General features: G+C 36.2%; 1 protein-coding gene across 3 annotated transcripts in view; it reads left to right on the top strand.

Moving 5' to 3' along the window:
- taf3.S (TATA-box binding protein associated factor 3 S homeolog) overlaps positions 1 to 25,635 on the top strand; it is a 57,903-nt gene that overhangs the window by 6,098 nt on the left and 26,170 nt on the right. For all 3 annotated transcript variants that reach the window (NM_001377122.1, XM_018255719.2, XM_018255718.2), the window contains exon 2: positions 3,564 to 3,806. In NM_001377122.1, coding sequence (NP_001364051.1) covers positions 3,564 to 3,806 — 243 coding nt within the window. The remainder of the gene's footprint in view (positions 1 to 3,563; positions 3,807 to 25,635) is intronic.

Consider the following 25,635-nt stretch of genomic DNA (forward strand, 5'->3'; position numbering starts at 1 on the left):
CTGAGCTGAATATATGTATATGTATATGTATCATTTGCTCCACCTCAGCTGAGCTTTCTTTTCTCCCTGAGAAATGTGTTTTCTAGCAGTTCTACTTGTTCCAGAAAACTAGTAGTATCAGCAGCAACATGCATAGAATGGCCAGGTAATGGTACACCTGCACAGTAGATGTGCTAACAGAAGACACATTTTTATGACATTAAACTATAACTAAAGCAGGCAAATTTTATATAAAACATACAAATTTACTGAGAATTGATTTGGGGACTTTAACTCAGGGTTGCTTACAATCTCAAATAACCCTATAGCACAAGTTAAGGTGGCCATAGACGCACTAATAAAATCATACAAATTAATTTTTGTTTATGCTGGGAGGCAAGAAAACTGATATATGCATTAGACTTAGATATTGGTCGGCTCATCGATCGCCCTGGCCGGAATATTTTGATCGGGCTCATTTGAAGGCACCAGAACATCAACCAATGTTAGTGCTGAATCGTCGGATACAGGTAGAATTCTCCTGTTTCTACCTGTATATCTGACAATTCAGCTCACAAATGTGTATTGAAATTAACAATCTTTTTTAGAAAGATCTTTTCCAGGAGAGATCGTAATTGTAACATCTATGGCCACCTGTAGTGGTTGGTTTGTGACATACTTATACATGGGTGCTAATTGATATATATAATAGGTACCATTTGAAGTAAATGAGTTTTCAGATGATGCCCCAGGAATAATGACTCTATGAATTGCCACCAGCAGTTTAAACACAGTGTGTGCATATAAATACATAAATAATATAGTGAAAAAAGTACCCCCTATTGTAAACTATAAGGATATTATAAGTCACAGAGGAGTTCCATGACTATATTTATACAGGTCATGGAACTCCGAGATTACTTCTAATATCCTCATATTTTCCAACAAGGGGTACTTTATTTATTATAATACACAAGCTTTAGCGTGTCATATGACAAAAATGACATCACTACTCGCCGTTTATAACTGATGACATCACTAGTCAATGTTTATATGGATACAATTTACAAGATATTCATGGCTTTTGTGTATTATATATCAATAAATTGAGCCATGCAGGTCATGCTGTTGTTCTTGTGTGGGTTGCTTATCTCATAGATGATGCATTGAAGAAATAGCCTTCTTGGAGATACTGCTAAACCTTTTTCTCTGAGTAATATTTCCTTGTAGTGACATCTTGTGGATACTCTACTGACATGCAAATGTTTGAAAGTACTCATGTACCAGATAATAAGACCGCAGCACCATTGTCTTGAATGAGTGTTTGTATGAAACCCGTTTGTTGTGAAAGGATCCATAAGGAAAAAATAATTTTGATAAAAAATAAGCATTAGTGTGTGCTTAAATAAATATTACTTTTTATTGAATATATGGCTTTGAGTGCTTACTACATTTACAGCTTAATTTATTTTGTTAAAATGAGCTGAAGGATGGCAGGTTGCATGCAAGTGAGCATTTGTTTTGTGGCCCTACCAAATTTGTAGTTTTCTGTGTGTGGCTACCTATGTTAGACTACTGAGCTATAGCTTTAAGCCACTCTCTAAACTATTTTACTAACATAATTTTGTGTGTAAAACTCACAGGGATGTGGAATTAGTTACTTGCATTCCATAATTATCTTCTTTAACTAAAATACCTTTTAATTTCTTTTCCAAGCTTTAACAATATTGTGCTGCTTACATTTTCCATTTACTGTCCCATCCTTAAGTGCTGACTCCTTCTGAAAGCACATGGCCAGGCAAAATGACCTGAGATGGCTGCTTACACACAAATATTACAAGTAAAATATATGCTTGTTGGTTCAGGAATTTAATTTTATATGGTAGAGTGGATTATTTGCAGTGTAAACAATGACATTTAGAAATAAAACTACACCATAAAAATCATGACCATATCCTTTTAACAAAGATTTGCCGTATCCCTTTAACAAAGAGCTTGGGTAGAAATGCTGTACACTGTTTTAGGGTTTTATAACCAGCCCAAGGCAAACACAGCCTTTAGCAGTGAAGATCTCTGTTACAGAATATGCCTCAGTAGCTCCCCATCTTTATTTCTGCTGATTCACTGCACATGTTCTGGACTTCTGAAGCTAAGTTTAACAACTGCTCAAAGCACACTGAGTAAGTGCATGTTAATTAAAGGGATACTGTCATGGAAAAACATGTTTTTTCCAAAACACGTCAGTTAATAGTGCTGCTCCAGCAGAATTCTGCACTGAAATTCATTTCTCAAAAGAGCAAACAGATTTTTTTATATTCAATTTTGAAATCTGACATGGGGCTAGACATATTGTCAGTTTCCCAGCTGCCCCAGTCAGGTGACTTGTGTCTGCACTTTAGGATCTAGGATCGAATTACTTTCTGCAGGCTGTTATTTCTCCTTAATAACTGAATGTGTCTCAGTGGGACTTGGCTTTTACTATTTAGTGTTGTTCATAGATCTTCCAGGGAGCTGTTATCTTGTGTTAGGGAGCTGCTATCTCGTTAACTTCTGTTTTTAGGCTGCTGGAGGGGGAGGGAGGGGGCAATATCACTCCAACTTGCAGTACAGCAGTAAAGAGTGATTGAAGTTTATCAGAGCACAAGTCACATGACTGGAGGCAGCTGGGAAATTGACAATATGTCTAGCCCCATGTCAGATTTCAAAATTGAATATAACAAAATCTATTTGCTCTTTTGAAAAATGGATTTCAGTGTAGAATTCTGCTGGAGCAGCACTATTAACTTATGTGTTTTCAAAAAAACATGTTTTCCCATGACCGTATCCCTTTAAGCTCACTATATAAAATACTCGGTATATAAAATGTGGCATGTCTAGCCATATTCGTTTTAAGGTTCTCCTTTAAAGACTACACAATTGTGTCTTGTCATTTAATATATAAACGTGCAGGGTACTTTTTGGATTAATCCAGATGATTAAACTGATACTTCCTTAAAGGAGAAGGAAACCCCCTGGGCGCAAAACCCCTCCCCTTTGTTGCCCCCTCCCTCCCTCCTCCCCCCTGGCCTACCTGTCCCCCTGGGCAAATGCCCCTAACTTTTTACTCACCCCTCTGCGCAGGTCCTGTCCACGGAGTTCACAGCCGCCATCTTCTCCCACGCGCGTCTTCTTCCTGCTTTGACCGGCGTCTTCTGGCGCATGCGCAGTAGGAAAATTTACCGGTACTGCTCATGCGCCGAATGTCACGAAGTGAAATCGAAAAAACTTTGTGACATTCGGTGCATGCGCAGTAGAGCAGTACCGGTAAATGTTCCTACTGCGCATGCGCCAGAAGACGCCAGTCAAAGCAGGAAGAAGACGCGCGTGGGAGAAGATGGCGACTGTGAACTCCGTGGACAGGACCTGCGCAGAGGGGTGAGTAACAAGTTAGGGGCAATTGCCCAGGGGGACAGGTAGGCCAGGGGGGAGGAGGGAGGGGGGGCAACACAGGGGAGGGCTTTTGTGCCCAGGGGGTTTCCTTCTCCTTTAAGCATTTTAACTATAATCACATACCCCTTTTCATCTGATCTTTTCATATGTTGCAGATGGACGTACAGATCCAGTTTTGGACGATGTTGGTCAAGCTTTCAAGTTGATGGGAGTAAATATTAACGAACTAGAAGACTATATACACAATATAGAACCAGTGACTTTTCCTCATCCAATCCCTTCCTTCCCTGTCAGTAAGAATAATGCTCTTCAGTTCCCTCCTCCTGGAAGCAAGGATGCAGAGGACAGAAAAGCATATATCCCAGATTACTTGCCTCTTATCATCTCTTCACAAGAAGGTACTACTGTGATTAAACTGATTTTGAATTAAAATATGTGCTTCAGTATCGTAAAGCTAATGTATGGCTAACTACATAGGCCACTGGTCCCAGCCCTTTCTGATATAGCCTGTTCTTTAGAAAAGGCAGTTAGATTATAAAATCAATCAAATGGGCCAGTTGTGTGAGGTGAATCTTGGGATTGTCACAAGTATTTACCTGGCCTGTAGCTGTTTCACTGTTCCTTTAGAAAGGTGTCCATGTAACTTCAGCCTAAAGGTGATTCAGTAGAATGGTTCTCAGGACTCTTGCATTTTCGAGCAATAATTACCTGGCCAGCAAGTACACTCACAGGCACATTCATCCTGTTTACTGTATTTTAAAAATCCAAAGCAGCATTGTTTTAACTACAGTGAAACGTCTGTTTTACACCCCGTGATTTTATGATTTCCCTCATTTTACATTGCTTTTTGTGGTCTCAACTATATGTTATGCATAAGACATTTCCCTTACATCTTCCTGAATTTTATACGATTTTTTGTTCCCCAAAAAAATTGGGGTTCTGTTGTATTTGTCCCACCTGGATTCCAATTTTTATTTACAGCCCATCTAGTAGTGGCTATGTGATTGCTGTTTTTAACCACCCAATTTATGTACAGTTCTATGGAAAATATTGAAGCCTTTTAAATAACTGTTAATAGATGGGATTGCGTTTTTTTCCGCTTGAAAATGTAATAATTTAGTTGTACTAGACCTGTTATCCAGAATGCGCGGGACCTGGAGTTTTCTGGATAATAACTCTCTAGAAAAACCCGGGGCCGTTGCAGTTTTCCGCTGATAGGAGCACTGGCCCCGGTTGTCAGGTAAGTATATACAATCACTTGAGGGTGCCTAACTTTTGTACATTAGTACAAATGAAAGTAAAAATTGATACACACCAATTCCAGTACCAGTAATTAAAAAAAAAAATCTTAACATTCTCACCTTCCTTTTGAGGTGATTCTTAATCATCCGTACCCTAGGAACTTTAAAAAGAATGTAACGTTTTTTGTTATTTTTTTTGTTTTTTTTTTAAAAAAAAAAAATTTCACATGGGAACCAAATTAAAGGCGGATGAAACCCCATCATGACCCTCATAATTTCCGTCACCATGCCACTCACGGGAAACTAAGATGGCAGATGCATACTGGAAATCGGGATACAATCCTCTTCTAGTGCATGTAGAAAATGAAGGTTCACTGGAGAGCAATTGTGTTTAATTTAAATTGCTTTTTTTCTGGGTGCATAGCACAACATGTTTCGGACCTCTTGGGTCCTTCCTCTGGTGCAGTTCTTCTAGTGCACATTGAGGCTCATTTATTAACGCAGCGCAGCGCTAAAAAGAGCGCAGAGGTCTGATATTTGCCCAGAGCATGCGAGTATTTATTAATGTTACGCACAACCCTGCAAGATACCTTAAAAAGTGCGATTCTGCGCTGTTGTAGACGTAGGCAGTTGAGACGGCGCGGAACTGCGTCTCAGTTGTCGCAATGCTTATAATAAATTGTGCGCTCTGGAAGTCCGCAAAGGTAAGGCTTAGTTGTGCGCATGTATGAACGCACATCTTACGCTACCTATCGTGCATATTGCATTCAATGTGCCCCACCTGCGTTTATTTTTACGCAAATATTTCTTTACTTCCAAAGGTTTTTCGGCATCCTGGAACTCTTAAAGGAACCTTGGTCTCTTTTAAAATGTTGGGGGCGAGACCTGGTTGCTTGTTCTCCTTTGAGTTATCTTTTAGTTTAACATTTGGTTAGTGCTTATCATTTTCCATTAGTTGTAGAGTTTGTTTTAATTAGCTTTTTATTTAGCAGTTCTCTTGTTTGCAGTTTTAGCAATGTGTTTGCTAGGGTCCAAATAACCAAGCAAACATGCATTGATTTCAGTAATAGATTCAGATATGAAAAGGTTAGGCTTTCAATAGAAACTGGAGTAATAGACACAGCATTTGTCATCTGAAAAACAAACATCCCCACCAACAGGCAGCAGACACTAATTGCCAGAACCCAATTTAGCAGTATTGCCCTGCACACATAAGTAAAATTGACATTCAATCAACATGAATTGCAAAAATGCGAACAAACTAGCGCAGCTATTTTGAAGAGCGTTACTATTACGCCACCAAGAGGCTGTCGTAAAAATTGTGGTGCTGTTGTGTGGGCGCAAATGTGCGAATATATAGACGCAACTCTGTGACGGCCGCAGTACAAGCGCATTGTAGCCACGCCCCCAGACACGCCCCTCTCAAACACGGCATAGTTTGCGACATAAATGCCCAATCTTTTGTGCAAAGCGCATAAAAAAAGCCATCGCAAAAGCTAAGTGATAAGCGCAATAACACGCAAATATATTTGCGGTGTCGCTTGTGATGGCGCAGTCAAATTTTGCGTCCAATTATGCGCTGCGTTAATAAATGAGCCCCACTATCCTTTGTGATCAGCCCTGGGACACTGACATGTCACCTACGCTGCTGTGCTACTTTGCTTTGTCAGACTAGGCTCTACTATTTTTTGGTAGCCCCCCTAAATACAAATTTCATCATCTTCACCTGGTTTTGGTTATTGCTAATTGCAGAACTGACTGTTTGCAAGCTCTAGTAGTTAGGGATGGGTGAATTTTTTCGCCTTGTTTCACCACAAAAATGACGCCCATAGACTTGTCTGGCGTTGTGCGTAAAAAAAAAAAAAGACGCACATCTAAAAAATTTCGCCGCACGACAAATTTTTGAGCGAAACGGGTCAAATTCGCCCATCCCTACTAGTAGTGTGTGCCGATGCCATGTGACCGACACTGTTTGACCTGCTAATGAAAACATTGTAGTTCTCTGTAACAGTGAGCATGTGGAGGATTGAAGGCAATGTTGTAAATAACTGACCGACTTTCAAACTATATAACAACTTATAATGTGCCACACACTACAGTCGTTCTCAAATGAGTTGCTTTTATGTTTTTTAATTACATTTTGTAATGGACTTTACTTTTATCAAGTCATTTGCATGGGAAAAAATATGAACAAGTTATTTTGCTGCACACTATTGATCTCACAACCCTAAATCCATTGCAGGCGATATGCACTGTTAAAGATCCCGGCAGATGCAAAATTTGCTTTGTCTGCACACTTCAGCTGCAAGGCAACTTTTCATCAGCAGGCGGCAGTATTGTCACATATACAAAACATCCTTAAACTTTCTTCTCCATAATTCACCTAATATGGATCTGTATTTAATAAGATAAAGTAAGGTTTAATAACTGCATATTTAACAGTTGATGAATTTGTTGAGTCCATATTAAGAACACGCACAGACACACTTTGACTTACTGCTTGTGGCTCCTTATTTAGGTGAAAGGTAAGTGCTACATAGTTCATAACAACCAATAAAGCAAACTATTAATTTCTTGCCAATAATTTGGGTTTCTCAAGGCCATAGTCCTTGGTTTGAGTAGGAATATATATATCGATATAATAAAGGAGTATTTATTTAAAAAATTCCTTGTGTGCACCGGCATCTACTTACCTATATTTGAATCTCTGGGAGCACCAGGGTATGTAACTTATCGGCAAGCGTGTGCAGTGGCCTTGCGGTGTGTGTGTATGTATGTGTATATATGTATATGTATATATAGATATAGATATATATATATTTCACATAGCTAAATGTCTGATTCAAATTTTATATTTAATATCAATTCTTTCAAAACGTTGAAATATTTTATTACTGTGTTTAGGTGCTTAATAACGAAATGTCAAAGTTTATACTTCTTTTTTTATCAATAGTATTGTACAGGTATGGGACCCGTTTCCCGAAAACCTGTTATCCAGAAAGCTCCGAATGCCAGTCTCCCATAGACTCCATTTTATCCAAACAATCAAAATTTTTGGAAATGATTTTCTTTTTCTCTGTAATAATAAAAACAGTACCTTGTTTTTGATCCAAACTAAAATATAATTAATCTTTATTGGAAGCAAAACCAGTCTATTGGGTTTATTTGATGTTAAAATGATTTTCTAGTAGACTTAAGGTATGAAGATATAAATTATGGAAATATCCATTATCCAGAAAACCCCAGGTCCCGAGCATACTGGATAACGGATCTCATACCTGTACTACATACATCTTTTATCTTAATGTTTACATTTTTTTTTTAAGCCTGACATTTTTCACGACTCCACTTGGTGTCGCCATTGATTCAATAAACGTACAAACTGCTTGATAATAATGTGAAGAACTGTCTTGTTATGGTAAAATCATTTTTAATTTGTCTTTAAAATTGTCACGTTCACACTACTGATTTTGCCCACATATCTGCCATTTATAAGGCTTGTGCCAAAACAATGCTTGTTTGTTAACATGCACAGCACATTTTTTTGCCGTGGGATCAACTATGCAGCTATGTGTAACTAAATCCATTTGTTTTCTTTATGTCTAAATTCTACTTCATTATAGTTCTGTAGTTGAGGTTGCATTTCTCCTTGCATAAAGCTAAGCTAATTTTAAATGGCAGTTTAGATAGTCCCCCCCCCCCTCTCCCCAAATTGATAAAATTCGAAGAATTGCTGTAGGCTTATAAACATTTAGACACATTTATCAAAGGGTGAAAAGACATCACTATTTGTCAGAGAACGCCACAGCTCTGTCTTCACTTGCATAGAATTTTTAGAGTTCTCCTTTGGTGACCTCTGCTTTCCTCCGTATAATTATCATAAATATGTTGCTTAATGTTTGCACAACATTAAAGAAATGCTGACAAATAATGTACTTCACATGCAGTGCCTAAGTACAAAGAAAAAGATAGAATTGTGGTGCTCTTTATAAAAGTACACATATAGGATAGTTTACCTAGGGTTTTCTGGATAAAGGAATTTATTTGTCACCACACCATAAGTTTGCTAAAAATAATTAAACCCAGCAGGATTGTTTTGCCACCCGTATCAATTTATGCCGATTAGTTACCATCAAGTACAAGGTATTTTATTAAAGAAAAAATTTGAAAAAAATCTTGAATTATATGCTTAAACAGACCCTATGGGAGATAGCCTTCCCATAATTTGGAGCTTTCTGGATAACGGGTTTGTGTTTAGGGGATCCTTAACATACTGCATTTTTTTGTAATGCATTGGGTAAAAGAGCAGCAATTTTAGTCACCAGGGGGTGCTTAAATTCCCTCCTCCAGTGTTTTTACATTTGATTCTCCTAAATACTTGTATGTTTAAGCAGTTTTATGGACATGATTAAAATATAATAGTCCTAGGCATGGTGATTTAAATAACAAAAAAAGAGAGCCTACATTTGGACAGCTAGTTCTAGATTGTTGTCTGTTAATGCTTAACCACAAAATCCAGCTCTGCTCAGAATTTTAATGGGAAAATCTCCTATAGCAAGCTGAAGGTTAGGATGATTCTACAGCATTTGGGCTATAACAAACCCAAATTTAATAATGTCCTGGTAAATCTTTCTATATGCCTCTGTATTTTACTTCAGTACAGTTGCTCATACTCGATGAATATTGGCAGTTCATTAGGAGTATAATTTTTCTTGATCTTGTATGATTGAATTTCTTTCTCTTTGCAAACACTTAATTCCCATGTACTTTTTAGTGTCACACTATATTTCAAGTCAGTAGTGATCAGTGGAGTTTAGCCCAGACTCTGTGTATTGAGCACAAGGTCAAGATAAGTTTTATCTGCATAGATAAGTCAAGTGCAATGCAATCAATACTCTTACTGTAAACTATATTGACAAAATGTATTTCTGGCCTCCTATACATTAAGCCTGGAAATGATTTTCTGTCTTGGTTCTTTAACAAATAAGGCTATATGTAAACTGTCAGCTCTTCCTTCTCTTTCCACTGTTTAACCTGATGCCCTTAACTGCATTTTAGAAAACTATGGTGGGTGTCTTTTTTCCTCTACTAATTACACTTTAAGGCAGGGCTAGTACTTCATACAAAATGTTTACTTTATCAATCTTTTTTTTTTTTTTTTTTGTTTATATGCTTTGATCAACATAAGTTAGTATTTAGCTGTATTTTATAGGGGAACAACACTGACTATAATTGTTTTATTTTTGTTGTGATAGAACATATATGAAAACTGATGGATAACTGTTTTTCATATACTTGTAATAGTAGTTTTCTAGTGTTTAGTTTGAGCTCTTTGTTTATTATTATATGAACCCATGCAGAAAAATAAACAAGACAATTTTGTCATGCTTTTTTGTAACTAAACAAATGACAAGATAATATAAACACTTAAAAAAAAAAAAGGAAAATGTATTCAAAGAAAGGTATTATGTGAAAAAAATCCATAGCCCATAATGTATTTCTATTAATAGCAATTGTTGTGCTTTTTTATTATTTGTATATCATTTTTTTTTTTTTTTTTTACATTTTTGAATTTTGGAATTGTTCATTGAATCTGCTCCACTGGTTTATAATTTGGATGTTCATTTTCTTCATACTGCATACACTTTTGTAACATGCCACAGGTTTATTTATTACAAAGTTTTTGGCCTATTAGTCAGTATTAATATGGAATAATCATTTTACATATTGTTTTGTGCAAATGTATGTATTGTGTTGTAGTTCAGCATTGATACTGGATATCCTCAATTTCCACAGAATTATCAACAGTAGTATACGTTTGCCAAAAGTAGTTTTCCATCCTCCTGTAGGGGGTTAATTAGGTTTCACTAGATATTTTTTTTTTTTTCTTTTTAAGAAATGTGGCCTCGAACAAAATAGGCAAAATGGTTCAAATAATGATTAAATATTTCTGTTAAACAGGACAATTGTTCAATTGTGAACAATCAGACTTTGATCAAATTCAACCAATTTTACTAATTTAAACAATGGTGTATAAACTGCCCCCTTTGCAGACATACACCAGCGTTACACTGATCATCACGTCAATGCATATGCTTTAGATTGTCAGCTGTCTGTTCCAGATGTTTTATTAAGCAGAATGAAAGGTTGATTTTATGTAGCTGTCCTTGTTGGCCCTGTTTCCACCTCTGACTTTTTAAAGAATGGTTTGGTACCTACATGGAGGGTTATTGGTCATAAAAAAGATTTTATGTATGAAAGTATAGTATATGACCTGTAGAATGTATCCAACCTTTAGAATAAAGGATTTAAAACACATTTTACTAGAATAATCACATAGTTTGCCAGAAAAAAAGACTATATCTGTATTCTCCCATGTGAGTTGGTAGAATTTGTGTAGTTGAATTCACAGAAATTGGGTGTTGGCCTTTAGAAGTCCTACTTACCAGCATAAAGTTGTAGTTTCTTTGTTTTCCTGTTAAAGTTTAGCAAGCCGTATTGCTATGGGTTTTTATATAATAAAATAAATGGGCTCTGATGTAGAGCCCTTGTGTACTGTGGTGTTTATTTTTCATTGACTTTATCCTACACAAACTCTCAATCATATTATGATTATAGATATTATAAATTATAATCATTTCTATAAGTCCACCATAGTCTGCAGCACTCTACAGAGAATTCAAATCAGTCCCTGCATAGGTAGAGCTTGCAGTCTAACTCCATATCACATTCACATACACAATGGTCAAGTTTATCAGTACCCAAAGTTCTCTTGTTTCAGTCCATACCAAACGTGTTTTTTTTTTTGTTTTTTTTTTTTAAATCTAAAGACAAAATACATTAATATAATTTTAATTTAAGATCTAGATGGCAAGTTTATCAAAGTCAATGGAGCAGTAAAGCTTGCTATATGCTGCAGGTTGACTGCAGACGTAACTTCTTTCTGGGCTCTTAGCTGGCTCTTTATTGTTATTGCTTTTGGGTCTGTGCCGTTTGTCTTAAGCATTAGAATTTGAAGAAACATTTGATATGTGGAATTGTTTATTAGAGGCTAAGGTCAGAAGGTTTTTCTTTGTTTAAGTTTTATCTTACAAACGTATGAACTTAATAAAATTGAAAAGGAAATAATGTGATTAAAGGCTTGTAAAAACTGTTGCAGGCAAAAAGGTCATCCCTTTAATCTTCAGTTTATAACTTTACCCCCCTTTACATGCAACATTCCTCCTCAAGGACAGTGGTAGGCTGTAACCCTTTTCAGAATCTGCCTTAGCTTTTATAATATATATTAATATATATTACTTTAAATGTATAATTATAATATAAAAAAAGTATGCTTAAATTAGTTCCCACTAGTAGATACAGAGCAGTGTCTCCATAACAATATAAATTGACAATATGTCTAGCCCCATCTCAGATTTCAAAATTAAATGTAAAAAATCTGTTTGCTCTTTTGACAAGAGTCTGCTGGATCAGCACTATTAACTGATGCATTTTGGGAAAAAAATGTTTTCCATGACAGTATCCCTTTAAACTTTGGCGCTTAAAAAAGTTAAGATACTTTTTCCTCCAGAATACTCCTAAATACAATTTGCATATATTTAAATAAACAGACTAGACTCCTGACCATAGACTGCTGCCGTGTTTAAACCTTTAAACGAACAACTGAAACTAGAGTCCTGCATGGAACCAATTTCTAAAATCCGGACCCGAACCTACAGCCTGCGACCAGCCCGCATATTTAGCCACTTTGATCCACTACCCAACCCGCAACTGCCTTATCCGCAACCTGCCGACCACTATCAAACAGGAAGTGACGATGCTCTAATTCGGAAGTGACCATCAAAAGTGGGCAGGAACAGAAACAAGTTTCGGAAAACCTTAAAAGGAGTAAAATATAGACAATATTACATAAGATAAGACATTTAGATGAGACTCGTGAGCCCGCAGACCCACGAGCCCTGCGGGTATACCCGCACCTGAAAATCCTCCCCTCATTCCGCAGGTGCCCACTTTTTTTACGGGTACCCGACCCGCTGCAGGACTCTAACTGAAACTATCCAGTGGAATGAAACTAAGCCATAACTGTAAAATCTGCAAACTTCTGCATTATTCTTCTATTCAGTTCAGTTCTATTCATATTCATCAAATCATTCTTCTTTTATTAAAGGAACACTATAACCCCAAAATGAATTTTTAAGCAACATATTTTATATCAAATTAAGTGGCATATTAAAGAATCTTGCCAAACTGGAATATATATTTTAAGTAAATATTTCCCTTTTACGTCTTTTCCTTTGAGCCACCATTTTATGATATTCTCTGTGCTGCCTCAGAGATCACCTGACCAGAAGTACTGTAGCTCTAACTGTAACACGAAGAATTGTGGAAATAGAGCTTTGTCTGTTAATTGGTTTATGTGACATAACAACATGTTTGGTTTGTTTGTGTGCACCATGAATCCTAGGATACCAGGGGGTGGCCCTTATTTTTTTAAAAATGGCAAATTTCTATTTAAAAGTCATACATTTAAAAGATCATTTCACGATAAGCTTGAACCTTTTAGAATTCTGAATGTCTATGGCCTTTCTATTGTGCTGGGTTTGACACATGGGAATATTTTGACCAACCTTACTTATAGCATCAAACACAAAGCTACCTGACACATAAAACTGCACTATTTACCATAGATTTTTTATTCCCATAATAAAAGTAATGGTTGCTGAGAATCGATACAGGGAAAACATTAAAGTTGCATTAATATGTTCAATAGCATTTTCATATAATTATCGGATTTGAGCATTTTCTGTGCAGCATTCTCAGTACCACTCAATAAGGAATTTTCTGTAATTTGTCTCCTCCATTATGGAGGCGCATAGAGGAGACAAAAAAAGATAGGAGACCAAACTAGCTGGACAAATATTTACCTCTGGTCAGTAACCCATGCTTTAAATGGGCCCATATGCGTCGGTGCCCTTAAAGGGAGAATGCCAAGTGGGTCATCAAGTCACTTGTAGTCCCAGATGCATCCCAACCAAGTAAAATGTACAAATGTGAAAATTTTAGTTGTGTTTTTTTTTTCTCTTCCTTCCTTCGTTCCTAATTGGTGCTGGACTGTTTGTCAGGCTGTATTCACACCATAAGATTTGTCAGCACTGGAGACAAAATGCTTTGAAACTTTGCCAAGAGTTTCCCATTCCCAAAATATCAGTGCCTATTGTAATATTCCTGTATTCTCTCCAAAACTCTCTGGAGCAGCTTAATCCTCCGTACTAGTGGTATGCACGTCCTGTACTATGTAATATTAAATTCATTGTTTTCTAATAAGTTACATGGTTTGAACTGTTGAATGCTTACATGACCTGCTGGAATTCATGGTTGGTGAAATGTTGACATTTTTTCTTTTCAGCCCAACAAACTCTGCTCTGTATGAGTTAAATTACTACACTCAGACGAGTTCACAGCAAATGGCTTTGCACATGCATACACCCAATCCGCTAGACTTGTTATAGCATTTTTTTCTTGGTTTTCCTTGCTGGGACCCTGCTGTGGGTGGCCTGACCTCCCTCTTTAACAGGTCAGTAACCCATAGTGCTTCTGTCTGCAGTCTACAACACCAGAGGCCACTGGTGGATTGTTTATGGCTTCACAGTGGCAGCACACTTAAGACATTTTGGACCCTATGCATACATAAACACTTTGCAATCAACAAGTTTTTGCTTTATCATTTGTTGCATAGCTTTAGTCTCACTTAGTAGCTAAATAAATGTTTTTATGTCCTTGTGCGTGTATTTGGAATAGAAATAATTCAGAAATTTGGAATTATTCTGGATACTGAATAATTCATGCAGGATTTGTGCAAATGTGAAAATTAAAATATAAAAATATTTTTTTTTAATGTATCATTTGTGAAAACAAAGGCTGAGTTCAGGTGTCCTGAAGATTTTGGTTGTGTTTGGCTAAACACAGCCAGATCTAATCCTATATATATATATATATATATATATATATATATATATATATATATATATATATATATAATCCAGCTGACGAAGATTCCTGTGCGGAATTGAAACGTTGGTCCACCAATAAACCTTTCAATGATCTAATGCTTTATTCAGTTTATTTGACTATGGAGTGCTGTCCACAATGGAGATGTTTATGTTTATATATATATATATATATATATATATATATATATATATATATATATATATATATATATATATATATATATATATATATATATATATATATATATATATATATATATATATATATATATATATATATATATAAAGTCCAGCAAATGAAAGCACTCACAGCTCCATTATAAAGTTGAAATTTAAAAGGTTTCTTTATTAAACCCACATCAGATCAACGCGTTTCAACCCCCACAGGGCCGTCATCAGGATAGTGCAACCAAGTGAAACACCCATTTTAACCAGTGGTAATCCAATCAGTGATGTGTGATCGTGATTACATCATCATTCATCTATTAACCCATGGCATACCAACTTTAACACCAATGTAATCACGATCACACATCACTGATTGGATTACCACTGGTTAAAATGGGTGTTTCACTATATATATATATATATATATATATATAATATATATATATATATATATATATATATATATATATATATATATATATATATATATATATATATATATATATATATATATATATATATATATATATACCCCAATATGAACACTTGCACTCCAAGTCTCAAGCCGGGTGCTTAGTCAATGTGTATTGTATATTTTTCAAAATGGACCAGCACACCGTTTATCTTCAATCAAAAATAGTGTTTATTCTTCATACACTGAATAAACACTATTTTTGATTGAAGATAAACGGTGTGCTGGTCCATTTTGAAAAATATATATATATATATATAATCTCTATATAGATATCTCTCTCTCTCTCTCTCTCTATATCTCTCTTAATGATAATAAAATATATAGACTAATAGTCTGTGATTAGTCAGATGAGTCAATGGGAGATGACCTTTCCTTAATTTGGAGCTTTCTGGATAACGAGTTTCCAGATAACGGATCCCATACCTGTGTATATATATATATATATTACCCAGGCAATTAACACATAGCATCACAGTGCATGGGGTTGACAAGGAGCTACTTATTCTAATAGACTTGAATGCCCTTCTTGTGATTTCTAGTTGCAATTTTATAAGACTATCGCTAATCTGGCAATCTGTTAGCACACTAGCACTTTATCATTAAAAGCAGAGTGTTAATGGGAATTTTAAATCGCTGCATACACAAGTGTCAAGTGTCCTCCAAATTATCAAGTGCAACAAATCACTATTCTGTTAAACATAATGTGAATTAAATCCATTGGTATTGTTATAAGTGAAGTCTGACGGACCTATATTATTTTGAAAGAAAAGAAAAAATCTACCTGCAATATTATCAAAAATACTGTGCTACCTTCAGAGCCAGGCATCTAGGTACGTTTCTTTCCTTGAATGCACCTAATTAGCCTCAGGGTTTTCATGTTGGACTGCTCTTAAAATCCCTATAAAAACAAAGAAATTAATTACCTCACTTAAAGGAAGGTCCTGCATAACCTGGCGAACATTCAATTAACTTTTTAGTGCTTGCTACTTAATGTTTTGCACAGCAAGCCAACCATGGAGAACAACTTTCCTTTGAAACTCCTGCAGATGCCCATTGCACGCTAGCGTTCCCGCCAGTCTGTTTCTCTAACTCGTCAACATTTTCCCATGATATTTAGGCCTTCTAGCAGTTACAAAACTGAGCACAGTTTCAGCTTTTGTGATGGCTATATTGTTCCCTCATGGCTGATGTTTTAAAGGAGAAGAAAAGTCGTCTTGCACTTGGGGGTGCCAAATGTTAGACACCCCCAAGTGATTGTATTTACTTTCCTAGAACCCCGGGCCGGTGCTCCTATCAGCAGAAAACTGCACTGGCCCAGGGTTCTTCCAGTGAGCACCATGGAGAGATCCTCTTCTGGCTTCTTCTTTCTTCAAATTTCCCAGGGCAGAAACTTGCGCAGTAGAACGAAATAGCCGAGTTAAAGTTCGGCTTTTTCACTCGACTGTCCATCTGTGGTGCTCACTGGTAAAACCCGGGCCGGTGCAGTTTTCTGCTGATAGGAGCACGGGCCCGGGGTTTCGAGGTAAGTCAATACAATCACATGGGGGTGCCTAACATTTGGCAACCCCAAGTGCAAGAAGACTTTCCTTCTCCTTTAACACAAAGATTTGCAGAACCTCTGTGCCAATGCTGATACACTGTCTATAATGTAATAAGATATTGGTAGCAATATAGCATGGGACATGTAGATGAATGCATGTTATAGTTCTTTGTGTTAAAAGAGCTTTAACCCCCAAAAAATAAGTGTTTTAAAGTGATTAAAATATAATGTACTGTTGCATTGGAAAAAATTGTGTTTTCTTGACAAATACTACTATAGCTGTGTAGCCAGGGGGCAGCCATTCAAAGCTGAAAAAGGGAGAAAAGTCACAGGTTATGCTCTTTAACATAATAAAATAGTATTATTGTATTATTGTATTGTATAATAGTGCTATGTAACCTGTGCTTATAATGGCTACCCCCATGGCTTCACAACAGCTTGTTTATGTAAACTATAGTAGTCTTTCTGAATCAAACCGAGAACTTTTACCAGTGTAGGGCAACAGTACAATGTATTTAAATTACTTTGATGCACTTGCATTTGTTACTGTTCCTTTAAAGGCTTGGGCCAGAATTCAGGTGGATTGGAAATGACATTATATACAATATTTGGTATCAGAGCAGAGTATCCATAGAACATTTGGTTAAGTGAATAAGCCTGCCAGCACAATTATGCTGAACTTGTGTGTAGAGAGTCTGTGAGTAATGACCAATACGGTGGCTGATGATGTTGAGATGTGACTAGTTATCTTTTTATATATATATATATATATATATATATATATATATATATATATATATATATATATATATATATATATATATATATATATATATATATATATATATATATATATATATATATATATATACACCCATCTAAGTTGGGTGCAGAGTCACAGATGCCATCTCAAAAGTAGTTCGGTGGTATGAGGATTGAAATGTTCAACCCCACCAGCCTTCCATAGGTAAATTCTGTATTTAGCCTTCAGAATAGAAACATAACTTTTCATTAATGACTTTCAGATAGTATCAAATGCTGCAAAATACAACACTTAAATCTATAGCTAAAGTGAAAGCCATTGATATCCCAAGGCATTTTGTGTTAAGAGCAAAACTTGAAGTCCCAGTGATGAATTGCCTTTAGTATATGGCAAAGCACATCTTGACTGTGTCGGCATAGATTTCACAGTAAAGCTTCTAATTAATAAGAATGGTAGACTGGGTATTTTATGGGAACTTGATATCTCCAGACAGGGCCAGTATCTTTGGATTTTCTTATTTTGTTTAATTAATATTTTTAACTGATCTATCAGCAGGTAAACCTAAGCACGGAGTCGCTATAGAGGGGCAGAAGAGAGTGATTACTTTGCTAAGTGCGTAGAAACTCGCTCAGAAAACAGAGGGAATTATCAGAGCCCAGCACAGAATGCAAAGGTTGGCCTGCTGAATACAAATAAAGCATTCACATGCAGTTCTGGCTCAGAGAGCTGGCACGGTTAGTAATGCTGTGATAAATGCACTGATAATTTCCAGCCTAGGAGTGCCATTGCAGACGTTTGAAGAAGGCTAAAAAGTGTCCGGTTGGTAGGAATTGCATTGCTTGGTTGAGCTTGTTGGAAATAACTCTTTCTCTGTCAATGAATATTTAAAGACTGAGTTGATTTTAATGCCACTGCAAATACTGCTCTTAAAAAGGGAAAATGCTGATGATGAGCAGGTATTTCATGGGCTTTACTACTGTACAGTTGGAACACCTGTAAAGGAAACAACATACATAGTAACATAGTAACATAGTAAGTAAGGTTGAAAAAAGACACATGTCCATCGTGTTCAACCTTTTTTTTTTTTTTTTTTGTTTATTAACTACCTATCTGCCAGTTGATCCAGAGGAAGGCAAAAAACCCATCTGAAGCCTCTCCAATTTGCCTTAGAGGGGGAAAAATTCCTTCCTGACTCCAAAATGGCAATCGGACTAGTCCCTGGATCAACTTGGACTATGAGCTATTTCCCATAACCCTGTATTCCCTTACTTGCTAAAAAGCCATCCAACCCCTTCTTAAAGCTATCTAATGTATCAGCCTGTACAACTGATTCAGGGAGAGAATTCCACATCTTCACAGCTCTCACTGTAAAAAACCCCTTCCGAATATTTAGGCGGAACCTCTTTTCTTCTAATCGGAATGGGTGACCTCGTGTCAGCTGGAAAGACCTACTGGTAAATAAAGCATTAGAGAGATTGTTATATGATCCCCTTATATATTTATACATAGTCATCATATCACCCCTTAAGCGCCTCTTCTCCAGCGTGAACATCCCCAATTTGGCCAGTCTTTCCTCATAGCTAAGATTTTCAATACCTTTTACCAGCTTAGTTGCCCTTCTCTGTACCCTCTCTAATACAATAATGTCCTGTTTGAGTGATGGAGACCAAAACTGTACGGCATATTCTAGACCTTTCCTTCTGCAGATAACTGCCTGTCACTATGAACTGGCATCCTCATAACATATTTTCCCACAAACGACACTGCTTTTCTTGGTATCCCACAATAAATACTTTTGTATTCTGATGAAAATATCTCCTTAATGCATTTCCCAGAGGTTGTTGTCGAGTGTCTATGATCATTCGGTTTATGATCACTGCTTTACAAATATACATGACATATTACATTACCTTCATGTTTGAAGCATTTACTGTATTTTGCGAAAAATGCAAAATCTGTCATTTTATATTTTGAGCATCTCAAAGCTACATACTTTATAAATGTATGTTGTATATATTTACTTGACGGATGTAAAATGCATACTTTGTCATTGTACTCCAGAGAAAGTGCTGGGTTTTCATTTGGAGGGGTTGAACTTGATGGACTTTGTCTTTTTTCAACCCGATATAACTAAGAGTTGCTGTTTTAGTAGTTTAAAGAATACAGGGTTGGTAACAAGGTCTTTGTACTTCAGAGGTTGTAGTTTCCAAAAATATTGTTTACTGTGATTATTTGGTAAGGTGGGTTTCACACATTACACAAAACAAAGCATGGGTATTGTTTGTAGAGGCTAAAGTGTGAACCATAAAATTCACATGCCCTATTTATAGTTTCTTTAACGTACATCGTTGGGTAAATGAAAGATCTGCTGTGTACTGAATTTAGCTGGAAAATATAGATTGTTAGTATGTATGGGATTTAACTTCTGTTGAGATGCTTTCAGCCTGCAAAAGTATATCTACGCATATGAAACTATCTACTTTTAATGACCACGTGGTATGGCGCCCAATGATTCCTTTGAATATTTGTCTTGGGAAAATACAAATACTTAAAGGTAAAATCACAGCCCTAATAGCGCTTACTGACTTGATCTTTTTATGGGTTTTCAGGTTTAAGTAGTTACTTTTTGCACTGGTTTGAATTATTTATTCACAAGCCTTTAATAACCTTTTTTTACCTCCTTGACCTTGACGACCTTTATTATAATTTATTAAATCCGTTTATAGACACTTTGTAGTGCAAGAGTTTGCTGATGTATGATTGCATGGAAAGGTCTATAGTGCATGTTATTACAGTGTCTATTAAGTAGGCATGTTAAACAAGTTTATGTTTTATGTTGCAGCATTGTGGGATGTAATCTCCGTGTCTCTGGCTTCAAGAGGCTGCTTGAGGCAATAACTGCCCCATAATAGCAGTAGAAAAATTGGCTCTGATTTTTATAGTTTGTAATATCTGAAAGCTACATCGTCTTATAAAAATGATGTTTCGTAAGGTTTAAAGCATGGGTCATGTGAAACACTGCATATGAAAAGAAATTTAGTTGTTTAATTGAATTTGTATAAACAGGTATCTATAGGCTATCGTATAACTTGGAAAGTAATACATAGATCAACACAGATCTGCTAATGGCCATATTCCACGCACACGCACACGCACGCACACACACACACGCACACTGGGCCCGTCACCCAAAACAATTATTCAAAATCCTATTTTATCACATTAGTCAAGCAAAATGAACTTTATTTACACTATATAAATTATTTGAATCTTGCTTCCTTCAGTCTGGGAATTCATAATTATAGCAAGCAGGCAGGAGCCATTTTGTGCACACTGTTATTAAGACGAGCCTTCCATTATCTCAGATTGTTAACCAGAATGGGGGACCTGATGTCAATCCACATGCCCTGGCTACACAATTATGCCTAAGGCATAGAGGAGGGGCAGACCATATTTGATTGACAGCTGAGATTTTTAAATGAGTTTACAACAGCTATGAATGCTTTAATAAAAAATAGAAATTGGATTTCATGTTTAATTTTAAAAGGACTTTTATTATACAGATTTTTGTGTCTGGGTGACAGGTCCACTTTAATTATATAAACTGTAGTAGAGTTTCTGCAGCAAACACACCAGTTTTACCAGTGCGTTGTACTGGTAAAACGGCAACACTACATCATATTTTTTTGCTTTTTGGTGTTACTGTTCCTTTAAAGGGGGAACTGTTATAATTTGAGCTTCAACTCATGGAAATAAGCAATTTTCTAAATGTAATCAATTAAATTGTGTACCATTTCTGAATTAATCTTGTAGCTCCTTAGAATCCTGCTTTCTGCAGGAGTCATAATATTTTTTTTAAAGACCAGAAACAAAAAAAAAATTGACCTGACATACTAATACTATTTAGTCCTATCCTATGTGTAAAATTATATTTGAAGCAGAAGTGACATAATATATATATATATATATATATATATATATATATATATATATATATATATATATATATATATATATATATATAATATATATATATATATATATATATATATATATATATATGTTTACTATAAGCTCTAACAAACTGCTCTTGGCCATTTGTGTTCAGTGGGTCAGTTGGACCATGCATAATACATATTAAAGGATTGTCCCCAAAAGCACTGGCAGAAAAACTACAGATATTTACATTTTAAAATGAATGTGTAAATGCTGCTATAGCATTTTTAGCTTTTGCTCTTACTTGTCTTTAATAAGAAAAAATGCATTTTCCTCTTGTTTCAATGCCATGCCTGCTTCTGTACATACAGATAAGAAACCTGCAGGGACTATAAACAAATTAAACCATCTTTATTGATTAATAGCCTGAATCCTCCTTGTGAACATTCATCTTCCAGATATGTTAGGATGTGTCACCTTGCACCAAATTAGTGGCTTAGTAGCCAGGCTTAATAGCAATTTTATAAACATCTTTGGGTTTCTAGTACAAAGCATTGTGCAGCAAAGTTCAAGTGAAAATAATAATTACTTGCATTAAAAAAAGTAAATTGCATTCAAAATTCCATCCCTATCCTATAGAAAGCTTTTAAAATCACTATATCAATCACGTTACGTTAAAGTAACGTTAGTGTTTCTAAGAGCAATGCAGAACTGACAATGAAGCCTGCTAAAACAAGATCTTGTAGCATGAATTCTATTATTGAAAGGCCAGACATCAGGTCCCAGGATTATTTTATTATGAGAACAACAAATTTGAAGTCTTTACAGGGACAGCGTACCTACCCCTTTTTAACACAAGCTCAGTGAATAGGGCTTCAGTTGACTTATTGTTTGCCTGTTGTTTTAATCACAAAAAAAAACCAACGGTGTTAATTTCTTGAGCTCAACAGGGCAAACGGGGAAATTGGAAGCTACTACATGTTCCTGGATATATTCCTTGATACGCTTAAAGTCGTTAAAGTAATCTGTCATCACGAGCACTGGAAACATTTTTTGTACAATATAGAAGAAATGACTACCATGTAGTGTTTTTTTTTTTTTTTCTAACAGTGTTATTTATGCTTGTATATGAAATAGTTATAAATATTAATACAGGTATAGGATTTCTTATCCGGAAACCCGATATCCAGAAAGCATCCAAATTCCAGAATGGCTGTCTCCCATAAACTCAATTTTATCCAAATAATCCAAATTTTTAAAAATGATTTCCTTTTTCTCTGTAATAATAAAACAGTAGCTTGTACCCAACTAAGATGCAATTAATCCTTATTGGAAGCAAAACCAGCCTATTGGGTTTATTTAATGTTTAAATAAATTTCTAGTAGACTTAAGGCATGAAGACCCAAATTACGGAAAGATCCGTTATCCGGAAAACCCCAGGTCCCGAGCATTCTGGATAACCGGTCCCATACCTGTACATTATTTTTAAAATGAGTATTCAGTTATTGCAATGTGTACTGCTAGGAGATAAGAAGTGGAACACCATTATTGCTTCTTGCATATGGGAGTCAGTGAGGTGTTTTTTCTTTTTTTTGTGTGTGAGGTGCATAATGGCCTAAAATCTGTGATAAAGCACAACATCTTAGATTTTAATCTTGCAGACTATTGGCATTGTCTTTTTTGCTGTACATGCGGGATATCATTTCTGCTTACTCACATCCCAACTTTTTTTTCCCCCTCCAGCCCTGTTACTATCCTCCCCCTTATGTCTCCTTTCCTGTGTTACATGGGGGTACACACAGGTTTTTTTTTTCCACCTCTCTCTTAGGAATACATGTCTAGATTGACGCCACCCCCTGCTTCACAGATCTTTAGAGCTTTCCAAAGAGTCAAACCTTGGAGACTAAACAGTCTCCCACATCCTCTGTGTCAAAGCCAGTAAAATGCTCACACATCACATTGCTTACAGACAAAGGAATGTTTAAATCATTTGCTTTGTGTATTGCTCTGCAATATGCTATGTTTATAGTATGTGGTATCTCCTATCCATCATATAAGGTTTAGGTTTAAATCGACATTTAGCTTACAAGAGTGTGGTTCTGTTATTGGAGGTTTTAATTTTGATAATGGAAAATGCATTCATTTCTATTCCTACTAATTTCGAAACTAACTGTTTTAAAAAAAAAAAAAAAAAAGTTTTAAATATATGTGGTGTTATTGACTTATAGAACAGAATGCTGTGACTTTTGACTTGTATGTCACCTTTTAAAGTCCAACAGCAAGTAGTAAGGGGTGTTTTAAGATTTTAATCTTAAAGGGATCCTGTCATCGGAAAACATGTTTTTTTCAAAACGCATCAGTTAATCGTGCTACTCCAGCAGAATTCTGCACTGAATCCATTTCTCAAAAGAGCAAACAGATTTTTTTTTTGTATATTAAATTTTGAAATCTGACATGGGACTAGACATTTTGTCAATTTCTCAGATGTCCCTGGTCATGTGACTTGTGCCTGCACTTTAGGAGAGAAATGCTTTCTGGCAGGCTGCTGTTTTTCGTTCTCAATGTAACTGAATGTGTCTCAGTGGGACATGGGTTTTTACTATTGAGTGCTGTTCTTAGATCTACCTGGCCGCTGTTATCTTGTGTTAGGGAGCGGTTATCTGGTTACCTTCCCATTGTTCTTTTGTTTGGCTGCTGGGGGGGAAAAAGGGAGGGGGTGATATCACTCCAACTTGCAGTACAGCAGTAAAGAGTGATTGAAGTTTATCAGAACACAAGTCACATGACTTGGGGCAGCTGGGAAATTGACAATATGTCTAGCCCCATGTCAGATTTCAAAATTGAATATAAAAAAATCTGTTTGCTCTTTTGAGAAATGGATTTCAGTGCAGAATCCTGCTGGAGCAGCAATATTAACTGATTCATTTTGACCTTTAACCTTTTTTGAGCCACATAAAAATATTCCCTCAGAAGACTGAGAAAGGCAGAGACTGTAAGTGAAGGCCTATAGTAGTGTTTAAGACCCCTTTCCTCATTACATCCAGGTTGAATGATCTGTTTTAATATTTCTCCACTAAGGAACAACAAAGATTAAGTAATGTGCGTTGACTTGTTTATCCGTTTGACTGATTTTAAAGCATCATTTGTGAATTGCACAGTTGATTGTATTTATATTAGGAAGGAGCATGACCCCAACAGTGTATTTCTATGCATGTATATATAACTGCTATTTTGCCTGTACCTAATAAGCATAAACCCCAATTTATTTCTGGAGTCCATTCTCTACAATTTTATCATCTATTATCATGTCCTGTGTGAGGGGTTTTTAATATTTGCATACAGAAGGAATTATTAAGGAAAGAAGAATATGAAGCAACAGGGTTAGTTGAAGAAAGCAGAAGAGACACAATAGAAGGTAAAGCTATAGCACATTTCATGTCCACTTGTGTATAGTCCCAGGTCTCTTGTATATCTAGCAATGGCTATATGGACAGGACTGTGCTATTTTATGCACATTTTGTCTGGTTTGCCAGTACTCTCTGCATGTAGAGGGAGCTGAAGCCTTTTTCTCTGCTGGATGTGCTATTCGTTTTACTTTTGATGGAAGCTACCTCCAGTCTCCCAACTTTGTTTAGTCTACAAAAGTACATTAAAGGCCAGGTAAAGTCTATTTCACTTGGGAAGGGGGGGTGCCAAAATGTAAGGCACCCTTTGTTAAATAGATGGCTATGATGTTTGATGGGCCGGTGCTCCTGTTAAGTGTGTGCACAGGCTGGTGAAATTTTCTCCTAAGTGCTAGCATTTCCTAACATCTTCATTCCTTTGGTGATTTGCGATCATGCATGCAAAATGGAGTAAAACTTGCCAAGGTACTTTTGTAGAAGCTGATCCACCTCAATCTTCCTTCTCTTCAGTCTTCTTTCTTCTGGGTGTAGGCAAGCTCATACGCAGTAGAGTGAAAAAGCCATCTTTCACTTTACTGTAAATGCCAGCTGAGAAGATTGAAGAAGCCATAGATGATGGCAACTGTGGATAGGTAAGTGATTTTAATCATTGGTGGGTGCCTAACATTTTGGCACCACGTCCAGTGATTT

Source organism: Xenopus laevis, chromosome 3S (assembly GCF_017654675.1).
Source record: "Xenopus laevis strain J_2021 chromosome 3S, Xenopus_laevis_v10.1, whole genome shotgun sequence".
Classification (NCBI taxonomy): Eukaryota; Metazoa; Chordata; class Amphibia; order Anura; family Pipidae; genus Xenopus; species Xenopus laevis.